Below are 18,709 nucleotides of genomic sequence, written 5' to 3'. Positions count from 1 at the left end.
ACACACACACACACACACACACACACATCAAGAGACTCACCTGACTGGGTTTCAAACAAGAAACACATTTCATGTCATGTGACACAAAACTCACTCACTCTACCCTGTGACCCATTGTCTCACAAAAACCAGTTTGACGAGCTGTCTTGAACCGTGGGTGTGTCCAGACTTATTTGGTTATTTCTGCCTAAAATACCTACGACAGTCTCTTGTCTGAGAGAGAGCGACGTGGGTACAATGGCCGAACAGCAGGAGGGGGTTGTGTTGGACGAGGACCAGTTCTGCTGTTCTATCTGTCTGGACCTTCTTAAGGAACCAGTCGCGATCCCCTGTGGACACAGTTACTGCAGCAGCTGTATTGGAGATTGCTGGGACCAGGCTGAGAAGAAGGGAGTCTACAGCTGTCCCCAGTGCAGTCAGAGCTTCAATCCCAGGCTTGTACTAAAGAGAAACACCATGCTGGCGGAGGTGGGTAGCTCGATGAGCAGGTTGGCACCTTGCATGGCTCTGCCGTCAGTGTGTGAATGTGTGAGTGAATGGTAAAATGTGAGGAACAAATTGTAAAGCGCTTTGGATAAAAGCACTATATAAATGCACCATTTACCAGTTTAAGAGGGGAACAGATGACCTATGGCCCAAAACTGGGGGAGGGCTCTCAGTGTCTTTACTAAAAGGTTTGTGTCAAAATGTTGTTTTAAAAGTAAAAAAAGGTGTTTTCTTCCTGTGCAGGATATTGAGCTTTTTGTTCTAGGAACATTTTAAACATAAGGGCATTTGTGAATGTGCGATAATAACAATGCTAACATGGGAAACATATGTTTACATTGCCAAAGCCAGTGTTAAAACAAACTAAACAAAACAATGAAACAGCTGAGATCAGTATGGTGCGGATAGTGTAGGAATATTTGTGTGATTCACAGTCTTTATGGTGGTTGTATTCTGTTGGATGTCCTTTTCTTGTCACAGCAGCTCACAAATCTTGCTGCTGTGTTCGCACATTCTTGTATTTCACCCAGTAGGTATGGGAGTTTTGAGTTATATGCCATGTCTTCAAACTCTCTTTGGGTGTTTGCAATTTGTGGGAAGTATATGTCTCTGATGTCTTGGTATAGTGGGCAGGTTGTTAAGAAGTGTACTGTATCTCGGTTTCCACCTCATCTTGTGTGCAGTGGGTGCACAGTCTGTCTTCTTTTGGGAGCCAGGTCTGCCTATATGGTGGCTTTTCTCTATGGCAATGCTGTGCTCCCTGAGTCTGTACCTAGTCAAGGATCTCCTTAGTTTTGGATCAGTCACAGTGCTCAGGTATTCTGTCACTGTGTATTCTCGGGCCAAATCTCTCCCGAGGGCATGATGCGCATTGTCTGGTGATTTGGTGAAGAACTGGGAAGGTTTGAGGATGTTTTGCTCTCTCTCTCTCTCTCTCTCTCTCTCACTCTCTCTCTCTCTCTCTCTCTCTCTCTCTCTCTCTCTCTCTCTCTCTCTCTCTCTCTCTCTCTGTTTCTCTCTCTCTCTCTCCCCCTCCCTCTCTTTCTCTATCTCCCCCTACCGACGGCTTCTCAGTTACAGTGGGTGACAATATTGTCACAAGGAAAGATGAAATTACCTACCTGGGTTCCATCCTAGAGGCTAATCTTTCCTGTGACAAAATGGCATCCAATGTAATAAAAAAAGTCAACCAACGAACTCAATTCTTGTACCGGATCTCCTCTCTGGTAAACAAGAATACCCTGAAGACTCTGGCAGGAGCACTCATTCAAGGGTACTACGACTATGCTTGCAGCTCATGGTACCAAAGCACCTCAAAGGCACTAAAAACCAAATTACAAACATCTCAAAACAAACTAGTCAGACTACTGCTTGACCTGACTCCTAGAACCCACCTCACCCCTGCACACTTTGCCAACCTAGGATGGCTTAGAGTAGACGACAGAGTACAGCAACTTGCAATGGGCCTGGTCTACAAGATACACTACACGACCAAGGTACCCATGTACATGTCAAAATACTTCCCAAAGGTCAGTGAATACCACGATCACAACACCAGAGGGAGCTCCACAAATCATGTAAAACCCAGATTCGGCTCAAACAAGGGACTAAACACGTTTCGCAATTATGCCACATCAATGTGGAACGCCCTACCCAAAGCTGTAAAGGAATGTGAATCACTACCCACCTTCAAAAACACTCTCAAAGAACACCTACGGGAGACTACAATTCGAAACTGGCCCCTACAAATGTCCTAACCCAGTTGTACAATAAAGACCAAGCATGGCTTTGTCAGTATTCCAATGTACAGTGCCCCCCCCCCCTACCCAACCCCCCCCCCACCTCCAATGTACAGCCCCACCCCACCTACCCAACCTCCTCCAATGCACAGTTTCTATGTCAAATGTATATACACTCTTTTTCTGGATTTTTTTAGTATCACAAACAGTACTGTATTTGCAAATCTGGTATGTCATAAATGTATAGATGTAGCAGTACTGTCTATCTGTATGTCGTGTGTGTCATATGATGAATTGAAAATGGGGGACCCTGATGGAAACAAGACGAAAGTCTTTCTCAGGTCTGCATCCTCTTAACAATTGTATGTATTGAGCTGTACTGTACTGTACCCATTCTGCAGTCTGTTAATAAACTTTTCAATCAATCAATCAAACCCTCTCTATCTCTCTCTCTCTCCCCCTCCCTCTCTTTCTCTATCTCCCCCTCTCTATCTCCCCCTCTCTATCTCTCTCTCTCCCTCTCTCTCCCCTCTCTCTCTCTCTCTCTCTCTCTCTCTCTCTCTCTCTCTCTCTCTCTCTCTCCCCCCCCTCTCCTGTGCCTCTCTATCTCTGCTGTGTCCCTCAGTGATTGGCTCTGGCGGCAGAGCAGAGGCGCTGGCTTTGCAGACAGAGCAGAGTGTAATGGAGTCTCTGAATACTAACAGGGTCCCTCCCTCTTATTGCACCATAGTGAGGTGTTGATATTCAGTCCAGTGACGTGGCTGTTGATTCATAGCTAGAACACACTCAGCTCACCCTGTAGCTGCTGTCTAACAGCTTATGCTAATAGTAGACTCAATAACAACAAATATCTCTGATTGTCAGTTTTGCGTATAGGGACTGACCCCCCCCCCCCCCCCCCCCATGTACATAAAGAGAGACAGAAACACATGTAATTTCTTATTGCAGATGTATTGTTTTCCTTGTTTTGTTGTCAGTGACTGAGCCGTCCTCCTTCTGTCCTCCTAGGTGGTGGAGCAGCTGAAGAGGACAGGGGGCCAGCAGGCTTCTGCCTCTGCTGCTCTGACCTACGCCGGACCAGGAGACCTGGCCTGTGATTTCTGCACTGGAACCAGACGCCACAAGGCCCTCATGTCTTGCCTGGCGTGTCTGGCTTCTCTCTGCGAGACCCACCTCCAACCTCACCACAGTATCCCCGTGTTGAAGAAGCACAAGCTGGTAAAAGCCACGGCCCGACTGCAGGACAAGATGTGTTCTCGTCACAACATGCTGCTGCAGGTCTACTGTCGTACGGACCAGCAGTGTATCTGTCTGCTGTGCGTCATGGATGAACATAAAGGCCACGACATGGTGTCGGCTGCAGCAGAGAGGACTGAGAAACAGGTAGGACCAGAACATCTACTTCATGACGAAGATCACATTTAAAGAATGAGGAAGGTCCACAATGAACCAAGGTGTTTAATTAGATCATCACGAAACACAAGTGAAACGATTACTGAGGAAAATAGACCACAACCTGGCACAGGGTAGGGTAATAGTAGAAAGACATAAATATAGGCAATAGAAGTATAAGTAAGGGATAATGTATAGCTACGAGGTCATTGTCGCAAAATAATTGACCGACACGTCGTTTAAAATACCGAGCCGCCTCGGCGAGGTGTTTTAAACGTCAGTGAAGGTCAATTATTTTGCGATGATGACCGAGTATAGCTATACATTATCCCGCTTATTACATGGCTAACTTACTAACAATATACCTAATTCATTTTACATCGACTCGCAACACTGGTTCTGGCTCCGCTCGTTGCTCCGCCCCCTGTCATCGCTGGCAGCTTCCCCAGCAGCCGGCAGTGTCTGATTGCACTGATGTCAGTGGGCTTGATTGCGAACAGCTGCGCACAGCGGTCATTATTGTTCCACAGAGGTCCGTTATCGGGCAATATCGGACCTCTGACGCGCGCTATTGACCAATCACAAGCAAGCATTTCGGCGAATGTGAAAACGCCATGTAATAATAAAAAATTTGAATTTGAATTTGAGAAGGTAAACAATGTAATCAAATGTGCAGATGAGGGTCTGTATGGCACATCAGTTATAGTATATGTTGCAATAAAGAATTAGAATTGTGTGTGTGTGTGTGTGTGTGTGTGTGTGTGTGTGTGTGTGTGTGTGTGTGTGTGTGTGTGTGTGTGTGTGTGTGTGTGTGTGTGTGTGTGTGTGTGTGTGTGTGTGTGTGTGTGTGTGTGTGTGTGTGTGTGTGTGTGTGTGTGTGTGTGTGTGTGTGTGTGTGTGTGTGTGTGTGTGTGTGTGTGTGTGTGTGTGTGTGTGTGTGTGTGTGTGTGTGTGTGTGTGTGTGTGTGTGTGAGAATCTGCACATTATCTCACAAACTATAGGGCCGATCAGCCTGTGCTTTGAAGCAGAACGTTACAGAGGCATGTGTGGGAACCAGAATGTCTCCATTGACTTTTATTTGTCCCTCTGTGGAGGAGAGTTTATGGTTCACCTTCTTACCACCAGAGAGACGACGCCTTTTGCTCGGCATTCACAGGAGTCGGCACAAACAAAGTGCAATGGCCAAGCCTCACCCAGTGCGATCTCATCAACAGCCCAATTGTTTTACTCTGCAACAGCTTGGGGCAATGATTATCATTTTGAAAATTACAATATATAAATTAGACATTTTGGGAGTGAGGAGTTCATTTTGTGATAGGCTGGAAGCACATCTATCGTTTTCCAGTAACCAGCTAGTGTTACTCAGTTGTGTTTTGAGAAATCATGACATAAATCAAATCAAATCAAATTTATTTACAAGGCCCGACAACACACGTTAATGTCCCCATGGGCCGTACATGTCTTCTTTAAACAAGTCAAGAAGAAAACATAACAATAAGTCAAGAACAGAACAAGAACACCATAAGGTCCAACAAATTTAAAATAAATGCAAATAAATGAAAGAATGCAAGCACTCCCAGACATACCCCACGCGAAGGTAAGGAAAAACTCACTAAAACCTAACAATAGGGAAAAATGCTCCACAGGCAGTGTGGAGGAGAGAAACCTTAGAAGGGCCATTCAAGGGGGGATCTCCCTTCTTAGATGTTGGTGATAGTAGTGTTGCAGACGGACAGTTGGTAAGCATGCACTCAAGTGTGTAGTGAAACACAGATGAGTGCATGCAATAGCAACTGAACATTTTGAAAGATTAAAGATATAGCTGATAGTGATAGCAACTGAACATTTTGAAAGATTGAAGATAGAGCTAATAGCGAATCTATTTGAGGCACAGGGGCGGCGCAAGGAGGGTCCCCGTCTTAATCACGGGACATTCAACACTCCGGTCATTGCTCAGGGACAGCCGGAGACAGGGAGATAGGGGGCGGCGCAGAGAGGGTCGCGACCTCCCCGACATCATCGCGGGACGTCCGGCACTCCGGTCACCACTACGAGACATGACTTCTGGTTGGGCAGTCAGAGTAAACGCTAGCGTTTTCTATTGGAAACAACTTGTGTATGCTAAAGGCACATCAATCCCAATGAAAACCACAAACTGCAAGAAAGCACTTGTGACTCACACACCTCCTGAATAGGCCACAAGAGACAATATAAAACATATGTACACATGCCATACCTCCTTCACTTATTGGGGGGACATATTTATTCCCAACTATATAGCATGTCGCGGACATAATGTGCTCCAACGAGCACCCATTCTAGTTTGTTACTGTTTTGTCATCTGCCATGTTTAAACAAGATGCAATTACCTTTCATGGCCACAGGGTGCCAATCTTACACTATAGATAAAGCTGTCTCTAGTGTAGCTTTAAATGAAGTCCCTAACTAAAACTCTTCTTCCTACGTTGATTTGTTCCAGAAACAGCTGGGGGAGAGTCTTTCCAAAGTCCAGGAGAGAGTCCAGGAGAGAGAGAAGGAGCTGAAAGCACGCAGACTGGCTTTGGAGACACTGAAGGTGAGGTCATATGAAACTGGACTTTGAAGAAGAAGTCTTTATTTGTAGCACATTGCTACATCGTCATGCAGCAAACACACACATGCGAGATGGGTGACACATAGGACACGCATGCATTTTTTGGCATTTAGTCGTCTGGTAATCTGAAGGTTCCCGGTTTGATCCCAGCTCTTCCTGGAAGCATGCCGAAGTGTCCTTGAGCAAGACACACTGTGCCCAGAGATGGTGTAGTGGTTAGGACCCTACCTCTGGAACCACATGTACCCCTGTTAGCCTGGGATCCAATCCTGCCAGAGCCTTCTTTCCTGTATCTGCCCTATTCTTCATCCCTCTCCACCATCTTACTGTCTAAATAAAGAAAAAATACTCTCTTAATAATAATAAATAATGGTTTTAATAAAGAAAAAGACACTGACGGAACCAACAAGCAGGTTAGTGCCTTGCATGTTAACCTCAGCCTTCGGTGTGTGTGTGTGTGTGTGTGTGTGTGTGTGTGTGTGTGTGTGTGTGTGTGTGTGTGTGTGTGTGTGTGTGTGTGTGTGTGTGTGTGTGTGTGTGTGTGTGTGTGTGTGTGTGTGTGTGTGTGTGTGTGTGTGTGTGTGTGTGTGTGTGTGTGTGTGTGTGTGTGTGTGTGTGTGTGTGTGTGTGTGTGTGTGTGTGTGTGTGTGTGTGTGTGTGTGTGTGTGTGTGTGTGTGTGTGTGTGTGTGTGTGTGTGTGTGTGTGTGTGTGTGTGTGTGTGTGTGTGTGTGTGTGTGTGTGTGTGTGTGTGTGATTGAATACTTTATTGACAACAGTAGGACAACATTTTAACAATAAAAGTGTCATAACGCTGGTCAAATGGATAAAACACAATAAAGCCATGGCTTCTTTCCATTGTGGTCCATTTACATGGAACATAAAAAGGCACGAAAACACGAATGGACATGTACACAGACAGGACACCCTAAAAGTAAGTACAAAAACACCTAACCTGAAAACTCATACAGTCATCTAATGTTAAAAGAAATTAAATAAAAACGCAAACACTTAAAAGCAACTCATGGGGCGGCTAGGTGGTGTAGTGGTCTAAGGCACTCGCCACCAGTGTGGAGACGCTAGGATTCGCGTGTTCGAATCCAGCTCTCCACATTGTTTTTCAGTTTGGCTGGTCGTCCGCAGTAATACACATTGGCCGTATTACGGGGAGGGAAAACTGAAGGGTGGGGATCGAACGTTGTGAACAAGCGACTCCTACAAGTCGGTTGGTGCGCCTGCGCAGTAGAATCAGGAAGTGTCGGGGGCAGCGTGAGCCTCCCACGCGTTACTCCTCGACACTAAGAGATCGAGCTGCGCAGGTGAAAAGATGCGACTGCTGTTACCTCAAGTACCGGAGGGGACTTGTGCTATGTATGACTTAGTCCTCACTGCAGCCGGCTTGTGGGAGGCAAGAAACAGCGTTCGTGACAGGGGAGGGTTGAATTGGATGATACGAAATTGGGATGGGAGAAAATATAGAAAAATGGGAGAAAAAGTGGATCAAAAAAAAAAAAGCAACTCATGATAAAAAGAGATAAAAACCAAATTATGATAAAAGAGATAAAAACCCAATTAAGACCAATTTGAGTTGCTGCTGAGCCATGATTTTAGGGCCGATTTAAATCCGAGAGGGGAGTTTAGGAGTTTTAGGAATGTTGGCAGGGCATTCCACATTACATTAGCAGAGTAAAAAAAATGCGTCTTTCCCCATGCATGTCCTGACTCTCGGCAGGGACAGTCAGTGGGGCTCCCTCTTGTGGTGTATTTGTGGACATCTCCTACTTTATTAAAATAATTTACTAGGTACTTGGGGACCGTTTCTTTCAGTACTTTAAAAACCAGAAGCATTTTAAGCTGGTGTACCCTTTCCTCAACCCTGAGTCATCCCAGACTGTTAAAGTGGGCTGGCGTTAGGTGAGTCCTAAAGTGAAGGTTGTGCAGGAGTCTCACTAGTTTGTTTTGGGAGGTCTGGTGCTTTGTGTTCATGTGTTTGGAGATGTTACTGTACCATGAAGCGAGCTGAGGGAGATGAAGGTGGCTGGCCGTGTCCTTGAGCGACGCCTCACTGCGTCGGGACTCACCGTGCACAGAGAGGTCTACAGAGAGCACCAAAAGGCCTACTCCAAAGCCCTGAAGGACGCTCGGTCACGGTTCTACTCCAACATCATCAACAATAGCCCCGGTAATTCTAAACAGCTTTTTTCCACCATACACCACCTCCTCAAACACCAAACTCAGGCACACAGAGAGACCACTGAGAAGCGATGTAATGACTTCATGTCATTTTTCACATCCAAGGTTGAGGGCATCCGCTCTCTCCTCCCCAGCTCCTCTTCCTCACCTGCTCCACCTGCTGTCTTACAGCCTGAAGTCTCCCAGCTCCTCCGCTGTTTCAGCGACACCACGCAGCGTGAGGTCGAGGCCATCATCGGGAGGATGAAGTCATCCACGTGTGCTCTGGATCCCCTCCCCACAGCCCTGGTGAAAGCCAACATCTGCACTATTGGTCCCCTCATGACCAGCACCATCAACCTCTGCTTGCAGGCTGGCCACGTTCCGCCTGCCCTCAAAACTGCCATCATCACCCCCCTCCTGAAGAAACCCACCCTGGACCCAGAGGCCCTCGTCAACTACCGGCCCATCTCCAACCTCCCGTTCCTTTACAAGGTGCTGGAGAAGGTAGTTGCGAAGCAGCTCCAAGCACACCTCAGAGACAACAACATCTTCGAGAAGTTCCAGTCTGGTTTCCGCTCCGCGCACAGTACAGAGACAGCCCTGGTCAGGGTAACCAACGATCTACTGATGGCGGTGGATGCTGGAACCCCATCCATTCTGGTCCTTCTCGACCTATCGGCAGCCTTCGACGCGGTGGATCATCCCATTCTACTGGACTGTCTCCACTCCAATGTCGGACTCCGCGACCTAGCCCTTGGCTTATTCCAGTCCCTCTTGGCTGGTCGGACTGAGTGTGTCTCCCTTGGAGGCGCAACATCCTCAAACCACCCTGTCATGTGCGGTGTCCCCCAGGGATCCGTCCTCGGCCCCCTGCTGTTCACCCTGTACATGCTCCCCCTCGGCCGCATCATCGGCCGGCACGGTGTGTCGTTCCACTGCTACGCTGACGACATCCAGTTATATATCCGGATCACACCATCATCACCTTCATCACCCCCCACACTGACCGCTTGCCTGGAGGAGACTAAGGCGTGGATGAACCACAGGTTTCTCCAGGTCAACAGTTCCAAAACACAAGCTGTTGTGAAGGGCCAGATTAAACCGAATATATATATTTATTATATATATATATTTAATTGTATTTGTATATTCTCTAATATTCCCTTGTATATTCCTTGAACAATATGCATTGAATATCCATTCTAGCCTACTGAACATCCCATAATAGTCTCCATTCTACTATTGGTCGAGACCTTGGTGCCAGGCTGCCATACCCCCCAGACCCAGTTCAAACGTACCGCTCAACATGTACGAACAAGTCCTAGTTCCGCGTAGGAATCTGGCTACCGCACCACTAACGGTACTATTTGTTCATAGTGCGTATATATACTGCGCTACTAAAGTAGGACTTCCTTTTTCAGTCCAGTTTCTTACCCTCCAATAGAGTCACAGACGTAAAGCCTCCCCGCGACGCCACGTGTGGGAGTAAGGCCAAGTTCGGCCTACCATCGGTATTGAGACATCGTGTATATTAATATTTGAATAGTCATATTTGGCACTATATCGTCGAGTTGGACGTAGTCTATTAAGCTAATAATAGTCTGTTAATATATAGTGCTTCGTGCGGTGGGAATACTATCGTAGTCAGTACCCCATCGTTTCGGGCAGAGAACTGGCTGCTTCTCCAGGATGGTCGACCCCATGTGAGACTGCATCCGAGGAGCCCCAGAGCCGACGAGCGAGTGGACCTGTATACCGGATTATTCTACCGACGACAGCCCGCCTTCCCAGGCACGGATTATGCTTTGTGTACAGTGATTATTCCATGGATAAAGACCCCCGACACTGCCGTGTGTTGGAACCCCCCCCCCTGGAGAGGACGCAAGGTGAGGAGACGCTCTGCAAGACGAGGTCGCTTCACGTCTCTCCCCCGTGGACCGGAGAGAGCCGGCCCACAGAGAGTCCAGCTGCTTTCATCTGTGGTCCAAGGATCGCTGGCGCATTGAACTGCACTACTGTGGGTTCACCCAGGATACCCTTAGCCGGACGAGGCAGCCAGACTCTACCCCCCCCCCCCTCCTACTCCTGTTGTCTTACAAGCGACCGGATTAACCCCCCTAGTGTATCCAGTCTTATAATCATTAAAGTATCATTGCTGTTATTCCTTAACTATTCCAGGTCGTATATTTACCGCCTGCGCCATCAGAGATTGGACATTCTCTATTGATATACCGACGAATACTCTTTGCCATAAAAGTGCATACTATTTCAATTCATAAATGTAATTAAGTGATTAAGTGCTTGCTCTACACACCATCGCTGTGTAGAAATAAAGACCTATTTCTAATTCGTACATTTGTGTTGGATCCGTTTCATCTACGTGAGAGTGTTTATCATAATATATTTATGTCGAGTACTGGGTGGCCGAATATAAAGTACAAAGGTAGTGGTAGTAAGTATCATATCTAGTAATACAGTCAGGGAATTGTACCCCTCAGTTACAATTGGTCCTTCGAGCCGGAGGGTAATTAGTGTAATATTAATATAGTGTTATTAATATTGAAATGGCCTATGATGAACACTCCACGAAACGATCCTCCTAACCAACGCCCGCAGCGCGAACGACGGCTCCCTCAGTACTTAGAGGCTTACGCTGTCAGTCAACAACCTAGTCTTCTACTAACAGTAAACGCGGTAAAACTAGAAAGCAAAAGTATGTCTAACCCCAACGCCCAGACTACCCCGACCATAGAGGCCCCTACGGGTTCTAATGTAACTGACCAAGTTCACGGTGGGGACCAGTGGGAACCAGACATGACTTCACACCCCGCCAGTACTGAAGAAGTAGTCCCCGATGAGTCCCGGGAGGAATACAACGCTACCGAGAGAGAACTCGGCACGGAAGGAGACGGGGAGAGCACCGTGGAGATAGAGCTCCAAGGCTCCGCAAGGAGTACCCCGAGGGAAGGCTCCCCTACACAACCGCCTTCTCCCAGCGAGGCAGAGAGGACCCTACAGCAGGCCTTCCTCATCAGCCTGAACGCCGCTGCTGAACGCGACCGACTGCAGATCCAGCAGCGGAGCGAAGAAGAGCATATACGTCTAGAAATAAGACGCATTCAGAGGGAAGAGAATGTGGCCCGAGACCGAGCAGACAGCCAGCGAGCAGCTGCTGGTGCTCTACGGGACGCAGAGCGCGACAGACAGCAAGCGCAACTAATAGAACAGCTGATCAGACGGACAACACCCTCTCCCTCCGCCAGAGGCTCCAGGAACTCGTCTAGACACACCTCCAGGGCGGCATCCCCTAGCCGAGTAAACAACCCTGAACTTGACCAACAGACGAGGTCTATACCCCCCACAGACCACCTCCCCCCACCGGTCCAAGCGAGACCTAGCAACCGGGAAGGAGCAGCATATCCTGTGGAGAGGCTAAACCAGAGACTACAAGCACTGGATGACCTAACTGAAGACGAAGAGGAAGAGGAGGAGAACCACGCCCGACGACAGCACAGTACTCTACCGGACCAGGAGGTCCAGTACAGCCCAGGCTATACTCCCGCGGAGCTGCGCTACAGACCCCCGACTCTATACACGGGTGAGCACGACGCACGACCCGCACCGAGGAACAGCACCTGGACAAGCGGGCCATGGTACACTGCCGGCACCAGCCCATACCAAGGAGCGGGAGGAGACTCGCCTAGGAGGCCTCTCCCCCAACGCTCGCCGATGTATCCACAGTCAGCGTCATACATTGGCACGCCTATGGTACCCGACTTCACCCAAGAGAAGCGGGCCCAGTATACAGAACTCCGCATGTGTCTGGAGACCATGTTGGTGGATGTATTGGATGAACGCCATAAATATGCCATCCTACTGAAGCACTTAAAGGTACCCCGCGCACATAATATAGCGCTCGCCTACGCGACTTCCACCACCCCATACACAGCAGCGCTGGTAGCATTGGACCAGAGGTATGGGCGCATATGGGATTACGTGATCCAGGAGATCCGACACATCGACCGCTTACCCCCAGCAATAGACAATCGAGCACTGGACGACCTGTCCATCAGAGTGCAGTCCCTGGTAGGGATGTTGGGAGCGCAGAGAGAGAAGGGGAGGCATGAACTTTACGCCAACTCAAATGTGGAAAGGATCTTGGAGAAGCTGCCGCCCGCTCGACAGGAGCGTTTTAGGCGGCAGAGAGACCACCGAGACCCGAATGGCCCCGAACCGAACCTCCTCGATCTAGCAGACTTCCTGGCGAGAGAAGTCAGCAGCCTACGGCTAGATACATTCGGACGGAGCACCCCTGGCTCCAGAGAAGGAACCAGACGACTAAATGATAGAAGAAGATCGGTGACTGTGATGCACCAATCGGAGTCAGTACCGAGCAGCAGGAGCCACAGTACCCCCTCCAGAACGGAGAAGTGGAAGATAGTGTGCCCCTACTGTGAGAAAGAACACTGGCTAGCGCAATGTGACTCCTTCCCCAAGCTGAACGCGGAGGAAGCAAGTCAATGGATAAAGTCCAACAAGCGCTGTTTTCGCTGTGCGCGCTCACACATGGCAGCCGAATGCCGCTTAAAGAAAGGGTGCACCAAGTGCGATGGAGCTCATCTGGACATACTTCACGACAGTAACAGACGGCGCCCTTCACCCGCACCATCCAGCAGCAAAGCGAGCGTCATGTACATCGATCCCGCCAGCAGCAGTGGAGCCCGAGTACTCCTAAAAGTAGTGCGTGTGACACTAAGCTACCAGAATAAAGTCCTGGACACTTACGCCGTCCTCGATGACGGGTCAGAGAAGACCCTTCTGCTCGCCTCCGCTGCGGCCCAGCTAGGGCTGCGGGGAAGCGAAACCCAAATGACAATTCGGACAATAAGACGAGATTTGAAGACGATAAAGGGCGAGAATGTCTCATTCTCTATCGCAGCAAGCGGCCAGCCTGAGCGACGGTACCAGATTACAGACGCTTTCACCAGCCAAGAAATAGGACTGTCGCGGTACACATACCCCGTCGCCAAGCTGATGGAGAAATATGCACATCTGCGCAAGTTACCGATCCCGCTCATAGACAATGCTATGCCGACCCTGTTGATAGGCTCCGACCATGCAGACCTCATTGTCCCGATAGACCGGGTTCATACCGGACCCCGAGGCTGTCCTGCAGCAGTCGAGACCCGTTTGGGATGGACTCTCCAAGGCCCGCTCGCCAAATCTCTCAACCGAAGTACAGCCACTAGATGTCTCCACTCCCGAGTCACAGAGGGAGAAACCGCACTCCTGCAACACGTAGAGTGGCTATGGACCTTGGAACAAATGCCCTTTAAGAACGGAAAGAAAGACATTCGCTCTAAAGATGACATTTACGCCATTCACCTCCTCGAGACAGGGACCAAGAGAGTCCCGGTCAACGGCGTGTTGAGATACGCCACGCCACTCCTGCGGCGAGAAGGAATGCCTACTTTCCACGCCAAGACAGACGCCACAGAACGGTACCTGCTGAACACGGAGCGGCGCTTAGCCAAGAACCCCGCCCAAGAGAGTGTATACCGCGCTGAGATTGAGAAGCTCATCACAGCGGGACACGTCACAAAGATGGACATTAAAGAGGCTGACCAGACCACTGAATCGTGGTACGTGCCTCACCACAAGGTCCATCACAACGGTAAAGACCGCATAGTATTTAACTGCAGCTACCAGATCGGATCCCAAAATCTGAATAAAGAGTTACTGCCCGGTCCCACACTCGGCCCCTCCCTACTCGGCGTTCTACTCCGCTTCCGCCAGGAAAAGGTGGCCATCAGCGGGGACATTAAAGGAATGTTCCTGCAGGTGAGATTAGTAGAGGAGGACAAGCCCCTGTTACGGTTCCTATGGAGAGAGAAGCCAGGAGATGAGCACCCAGCCATCTACCAATGGGAAGTCCTCCCCTTCGGAACGACGTGCAGCCCCTGCTGTGCTACATTTGCACTACAGAAACATGTAGCAGAGGACCCAGCAGCGGACGAAGAGGTCCGACACAGCGTAAAGAACAGCTTCTACGTAGACAACTGTCTACAAAGCCTTTCAACCCAGGAAGAAGCCGAGGCTCTCCTGATTAAACTCCGCGCCTCATTGATCAAAGGCGGCTTTGATCTCAGGCAGTGGGCCAGCAGCGATCCGCAAGTACTGCGCAGCCTCTCCTCCGAGGACAAGGCAGCCAGCAGCGAGACCTGGATGGCTACAATCCCGGGAGAAGCCCAGGAGATGACCCTGGGATTGGTGTGGCGATTCAAAACAGATTCGCTTCACTACAGACACAAGCCCCTGACTACGGAGCAGGGAAGGCCGGCGGCGGCGCCGACCACCAGACGGAGTGTGTACACAACACTCGCCCGACAATATGACCCGCTAGGATGTATTCTACCGTACACCACCAGGGCAAAAATGATTGTACGAGCATTGTGGGACAAGGACCAGGGCTGGGACGACCCCATTCCCGCACACCTTGCATCCACCTGGAGAGAGTGGGAGATGGAGCTCCACTCACTCCCAGGTGTTAATATGCGCCGAAGCTACTTCCCACCCACGGTGAGGCCAGAGACATGTAAAATGGACTTACACGTCTTCAGTGACGCCTCAGAGGTCGCATACGGATCAGTAGCCTACTTGCGGGCCCAAGAAGAGGGGGGAGAGATCTACACAGCATTTGTCCTCGCCCGCTCGAGAATAGCCCCACGCAAGCAACAATCTATCCCACGCCTAGAGCTCTGCGCAGCCCTAGCCGGAGCGCACCTAGCCACGCTCATCCAACGTGAGCTCACCATACCGGTGTCTAGAACAATCCTGTGGTCAGATTCCACGACAGTACTCGCCTGGATCAAATCGGACTCATGCAAGTACAAAGTCTTCGTGGGAGTCAGAGTCACCGAGATTCAAGACTTAACCGAAGAGTTAACCGGAGAAACAGAGTGGCGCTACGTTGATACAAAACAGAACCCAGCTGACGTCATCACCCGGGGAATGCCCCTAGATGACCTCACCCGTCGCAATGTCTACAGTGACGGCCCAGCATTCCTAAAGCTCCCGGAAGGAGAGTGGCCCACGCCTATCCCGAGGGAAGCCAGTCAGGAGGAGGCTGAGAATAAGAAGCCTGTGTTCTGTGGATTGAGCACTGTTATCTCCGCAGACCCCAACATAGATGATTGCACTACCATAGAGAGTGCACAACAAATGACAGTCCTCACGGAGATTGAGGGAGCATTGAACTCTAAGCCCCTCGGCTACGTCTCCAGCGATGTGGCGGATATCGACCCAGTTACCCCCAACACACTCCTGATGGGGCGGCTAGATCCCGCGTTACCCCAGACAATGTACCGGCCTGAAGAAGCGAACGGCCGACGAATGTGGAGGTACAGCCAAGTATTAGCCGACAAGTTTTGGAGCAGTTTCCTACTGCACTACCTACCGTCTCTACAGACCCGCCAGAAGTGGGTAAAGGAGAGAGACAATTTGACAGAAGGAACGGTCGTCATGATTATTGATCAATCACTGCCCAGAGCTATGTGGCCGGCCGGCCGCGTAAGCAAAGTGATCACCGGTGCCGACGGCAAGGTCCGAGCAGCTGAAGTGCTTGTCCAGGGTCGCACTTACACCCGTCCCGTGGCGAGGCTCATAGAACTGCCCCGACTCCCAGACACAATCGATGATGACCATGACCCTATAACCCTATGACTTTGTGAAGTTGACTGACCCCTACAGCAAACCCTTATGTGTAAATAGACAACGCGATTAATCTGTCTCTGCTTAACTGATTAGGTCTGGGACCAATCAGGGGGTGGCTGTTGTGAAGGGCCAGATTAAACCGAATATATATATTTATTATATATATTTAATTGTATTTGTATATTCTCTAATATTCCCTTGTATATTCCTTGAACAATATGCATTGAATATCCATTCTAGCCTACTGAACATCCCATAATAGTCTCCATTCTACTATTGGTCGAGACCTTGGTGCCAGGCTGCCATACCCCCCAGACCCAGTTCAAACGTACCGCTCAACATGTACGAACAAGTCCTAGTTCCGCGTAGGAATCTGGCTACCGCACCACTAACGGTACTATTTGTTCATAGTGCGTATATATACTGCGCTACTAAAGTAGGACTTCCTTTTTCAGTCCAGTTTCTTACCCTCCAATAGAGTCACAGACGTAAAGCCTCCCCGCGACGCCACGTGTGGGAGTAAGGCCAAGTTCGGCCTACCATCGGTATTGAGACATCGTGTATATTAATATTTGAATAGTCATATTTGGCACTATATCGTCGAGTTGGACGTAGTCTATTAAGCTAATAATAGTCTGTTAATATATAGTGCTTCGTGCGGTGGGAATACTATCGTAGTCAGTACCCCATCGTTTCGGGCAGAGAACTGGCTGCTTCTCCAGGATGGTCGACCCCATGTGAGACTGCATCCGAGGAGCCCCAGAGCCGACGAGCGAGTGGACCTGTATACCGGATTATTCTACCGACGACAGCCCGCCTTCCCAGGCACGGATTATGCTTTGTGTACAGTGATTATTCCATGGATAAAGACCCCCGACACTGCCGTGTGTTGGAACCCCCCCCCCTGGAGAGGACGCAAGGTGAGGAGACGCTCTGCAAGACGAGGTCGCTTCACGTCTCTCCCCCGTGGACCGGAGAGAGCCGGCCCACAGAGAGTCCAGCTGCTTTCATCTGTGGTCCAAGGATCGCTGGTGCATTGAACTGCACTACTGTGGGTTCACCCAGGATACCCTTAGCCGGACGAGGCAGCCAGACTCTACCCCCCCCCCCCCCCTCCTACTCCTGTTGTCTTACAAGCGACCGGATTAACCCCCCTAGTGTATCCAGTCTTATAATCATTAAAGTATCATTGCTGTTATTCCTTAACTATTCCAGGTCGTATATTTACCGCCTGCGCCATCAGAGATTGGACATTCTCTATTGATATACCGACGAATACTCTTTGCCATAAAAGTGCATACTATTTCAATTCATAAATGTAATTAAGTGATTAAGTGCTTGCTCTACACACCATCGCTGTGTAGAAATAAAGACCTATTTCTAATTCGTACATTTGTGTTGGATCCGTTTCATCTACGTGAGAGTGTTTATCATAATATATTTATGCCGAGTACTGGGTGGCCGAATATAAAGTACAAAGGTAGTGGTAGTAAGTATCATATCTAGTAATACAGTCAGGGAATTGTACCCCTCAGTTACACAAGCCATGCTGATCGGTACCCCACACCAGGTCCGGTCAACCACCATCACCACCATCTCCTTCTCCGGTCAGGACATTCCCCTTTCCACCCTTGTCAGCAACTTGGGCGTGAAAATGGACCCCCACCTCACATATGATACACACATCAAACACCTCTGCAAGACCTCTTTCTTTCACCTCCGAAACATCACTAAACTCCGCCCCTCACTCACCCTGGCAGATTCCGAGAAACTCGCCCACGCTTTTGTTTCCTCCAGGCTGGACTATTGCAATGCACTCCTCATCGGGATTCCTAGCAAAAGCATTAAAAAACTGCAAACCATCCAGAATGTCGCTGCTAGGATCCTGATGAGGGTGCGCAAATATGATCACATCACCCCCACCCTCAGATCCCTTCACTGGCTCCCCGTGGAACACAGAATTGAGTACAAGGTGTCCCTCCTCACTCACCTGTGCGTACACGGTGGTGCCCCTGCCTATCTCAAGGAACTCCTCACCCCCCAGTCCTTTTCACGTTCCCTCCGCTCCGGCACAGCCTACCTCCTCAAAGCCCCCAGGACTAAGCTGCACTCCATGGGCGATCAAGCCTTCTGCTCTGCCGCACCCAGACTGTGGAATGCTCTCCCCATCCACCTGAGAGCACCACAATCCGTCGAGGTTTTTAAAAGGGGCCTAAAACATTTCTTTTTAACAAGGCTTTTGCCTGAATTTTCTTTTACTTTTATTTTTACTTCTATTCATTTTACTATTATTTTTATTTTTATTTTACTCTTAGGTTCTTCCATTTCACTGGTTGTTAGTCCTTTTAATTGTTTTAATTCATTTTAAATTGTTTTATTCATTTAACTTTTGTCTATCCTGTAGCACTCTGAGATTCTCACGAATGTAGAACGCGGTACAAATTGAATCCATTATTATTATTATTATGAAGTGCAAGCGTAGTCAAAGTGACACTGAATGAGGCTCCAGCTAGGGTCCTCAGAGCGTTCCTATATATAAAAGAGGGTGTGTGTGTGTGTGTGTGTGTGTGTGTGTGTGTGTGAGGCATAAGTTGTAAAGAACTTTAGAAGAA

The 18,709-nt window shown here is 49.1% G+C and overlaps 1 protein-coding gene across 1 annotated transcript in view; it reads left to right on the top strand.

Moving 5' to 3' along the window:
* Window positions 1–233: 233 nt before the first annotated feature.
* The window catches only part of LOC311232752 (E3 ubiquitin-protein ligase TRIM47-like), a gene marked incomplete at its 3' end in the record, with an annotated part of 141,395 nt that continues 122,919 nt past the window's right edge, over window positions 234–18,709 (top strand). The window contains exons 1-3 of the mRNA XM_084338333.1: window positions 234–468; window positions 3,234–3,608; window positions 6,098–6,193. Coding sequence (XP_084194459.1) covers window positions 238–468; window positions 3,234–3,608; window positions 6,098–6,193 — 702 coding nt within the window. The 5' untranslated portion in view covers window positions 234–237. The remainder of the gene's footprint in view (window positions 469–3,233; window positions 3,609–6,097; window positions 6,194–18,709) is intronic.

Source organism: Notolepis coatsorum (assembly GCF_963971535.1).
Source record: "Notolepis coatsorum genome assembly, contig: SUPER_7_unloc_4, whole genome shotgun sequence".
NCBI lineage: Eukaryota > Metazoa > Chordata > Actinopteri > Aulopiformes > Paralepididae > Notolepis > Notolepis coatsorum.
The sequence above is the reverse complement of the archived record's forward strand: the minus strand, read 5'-3'. Positions and strand labels throughout refer to the sequence as shown.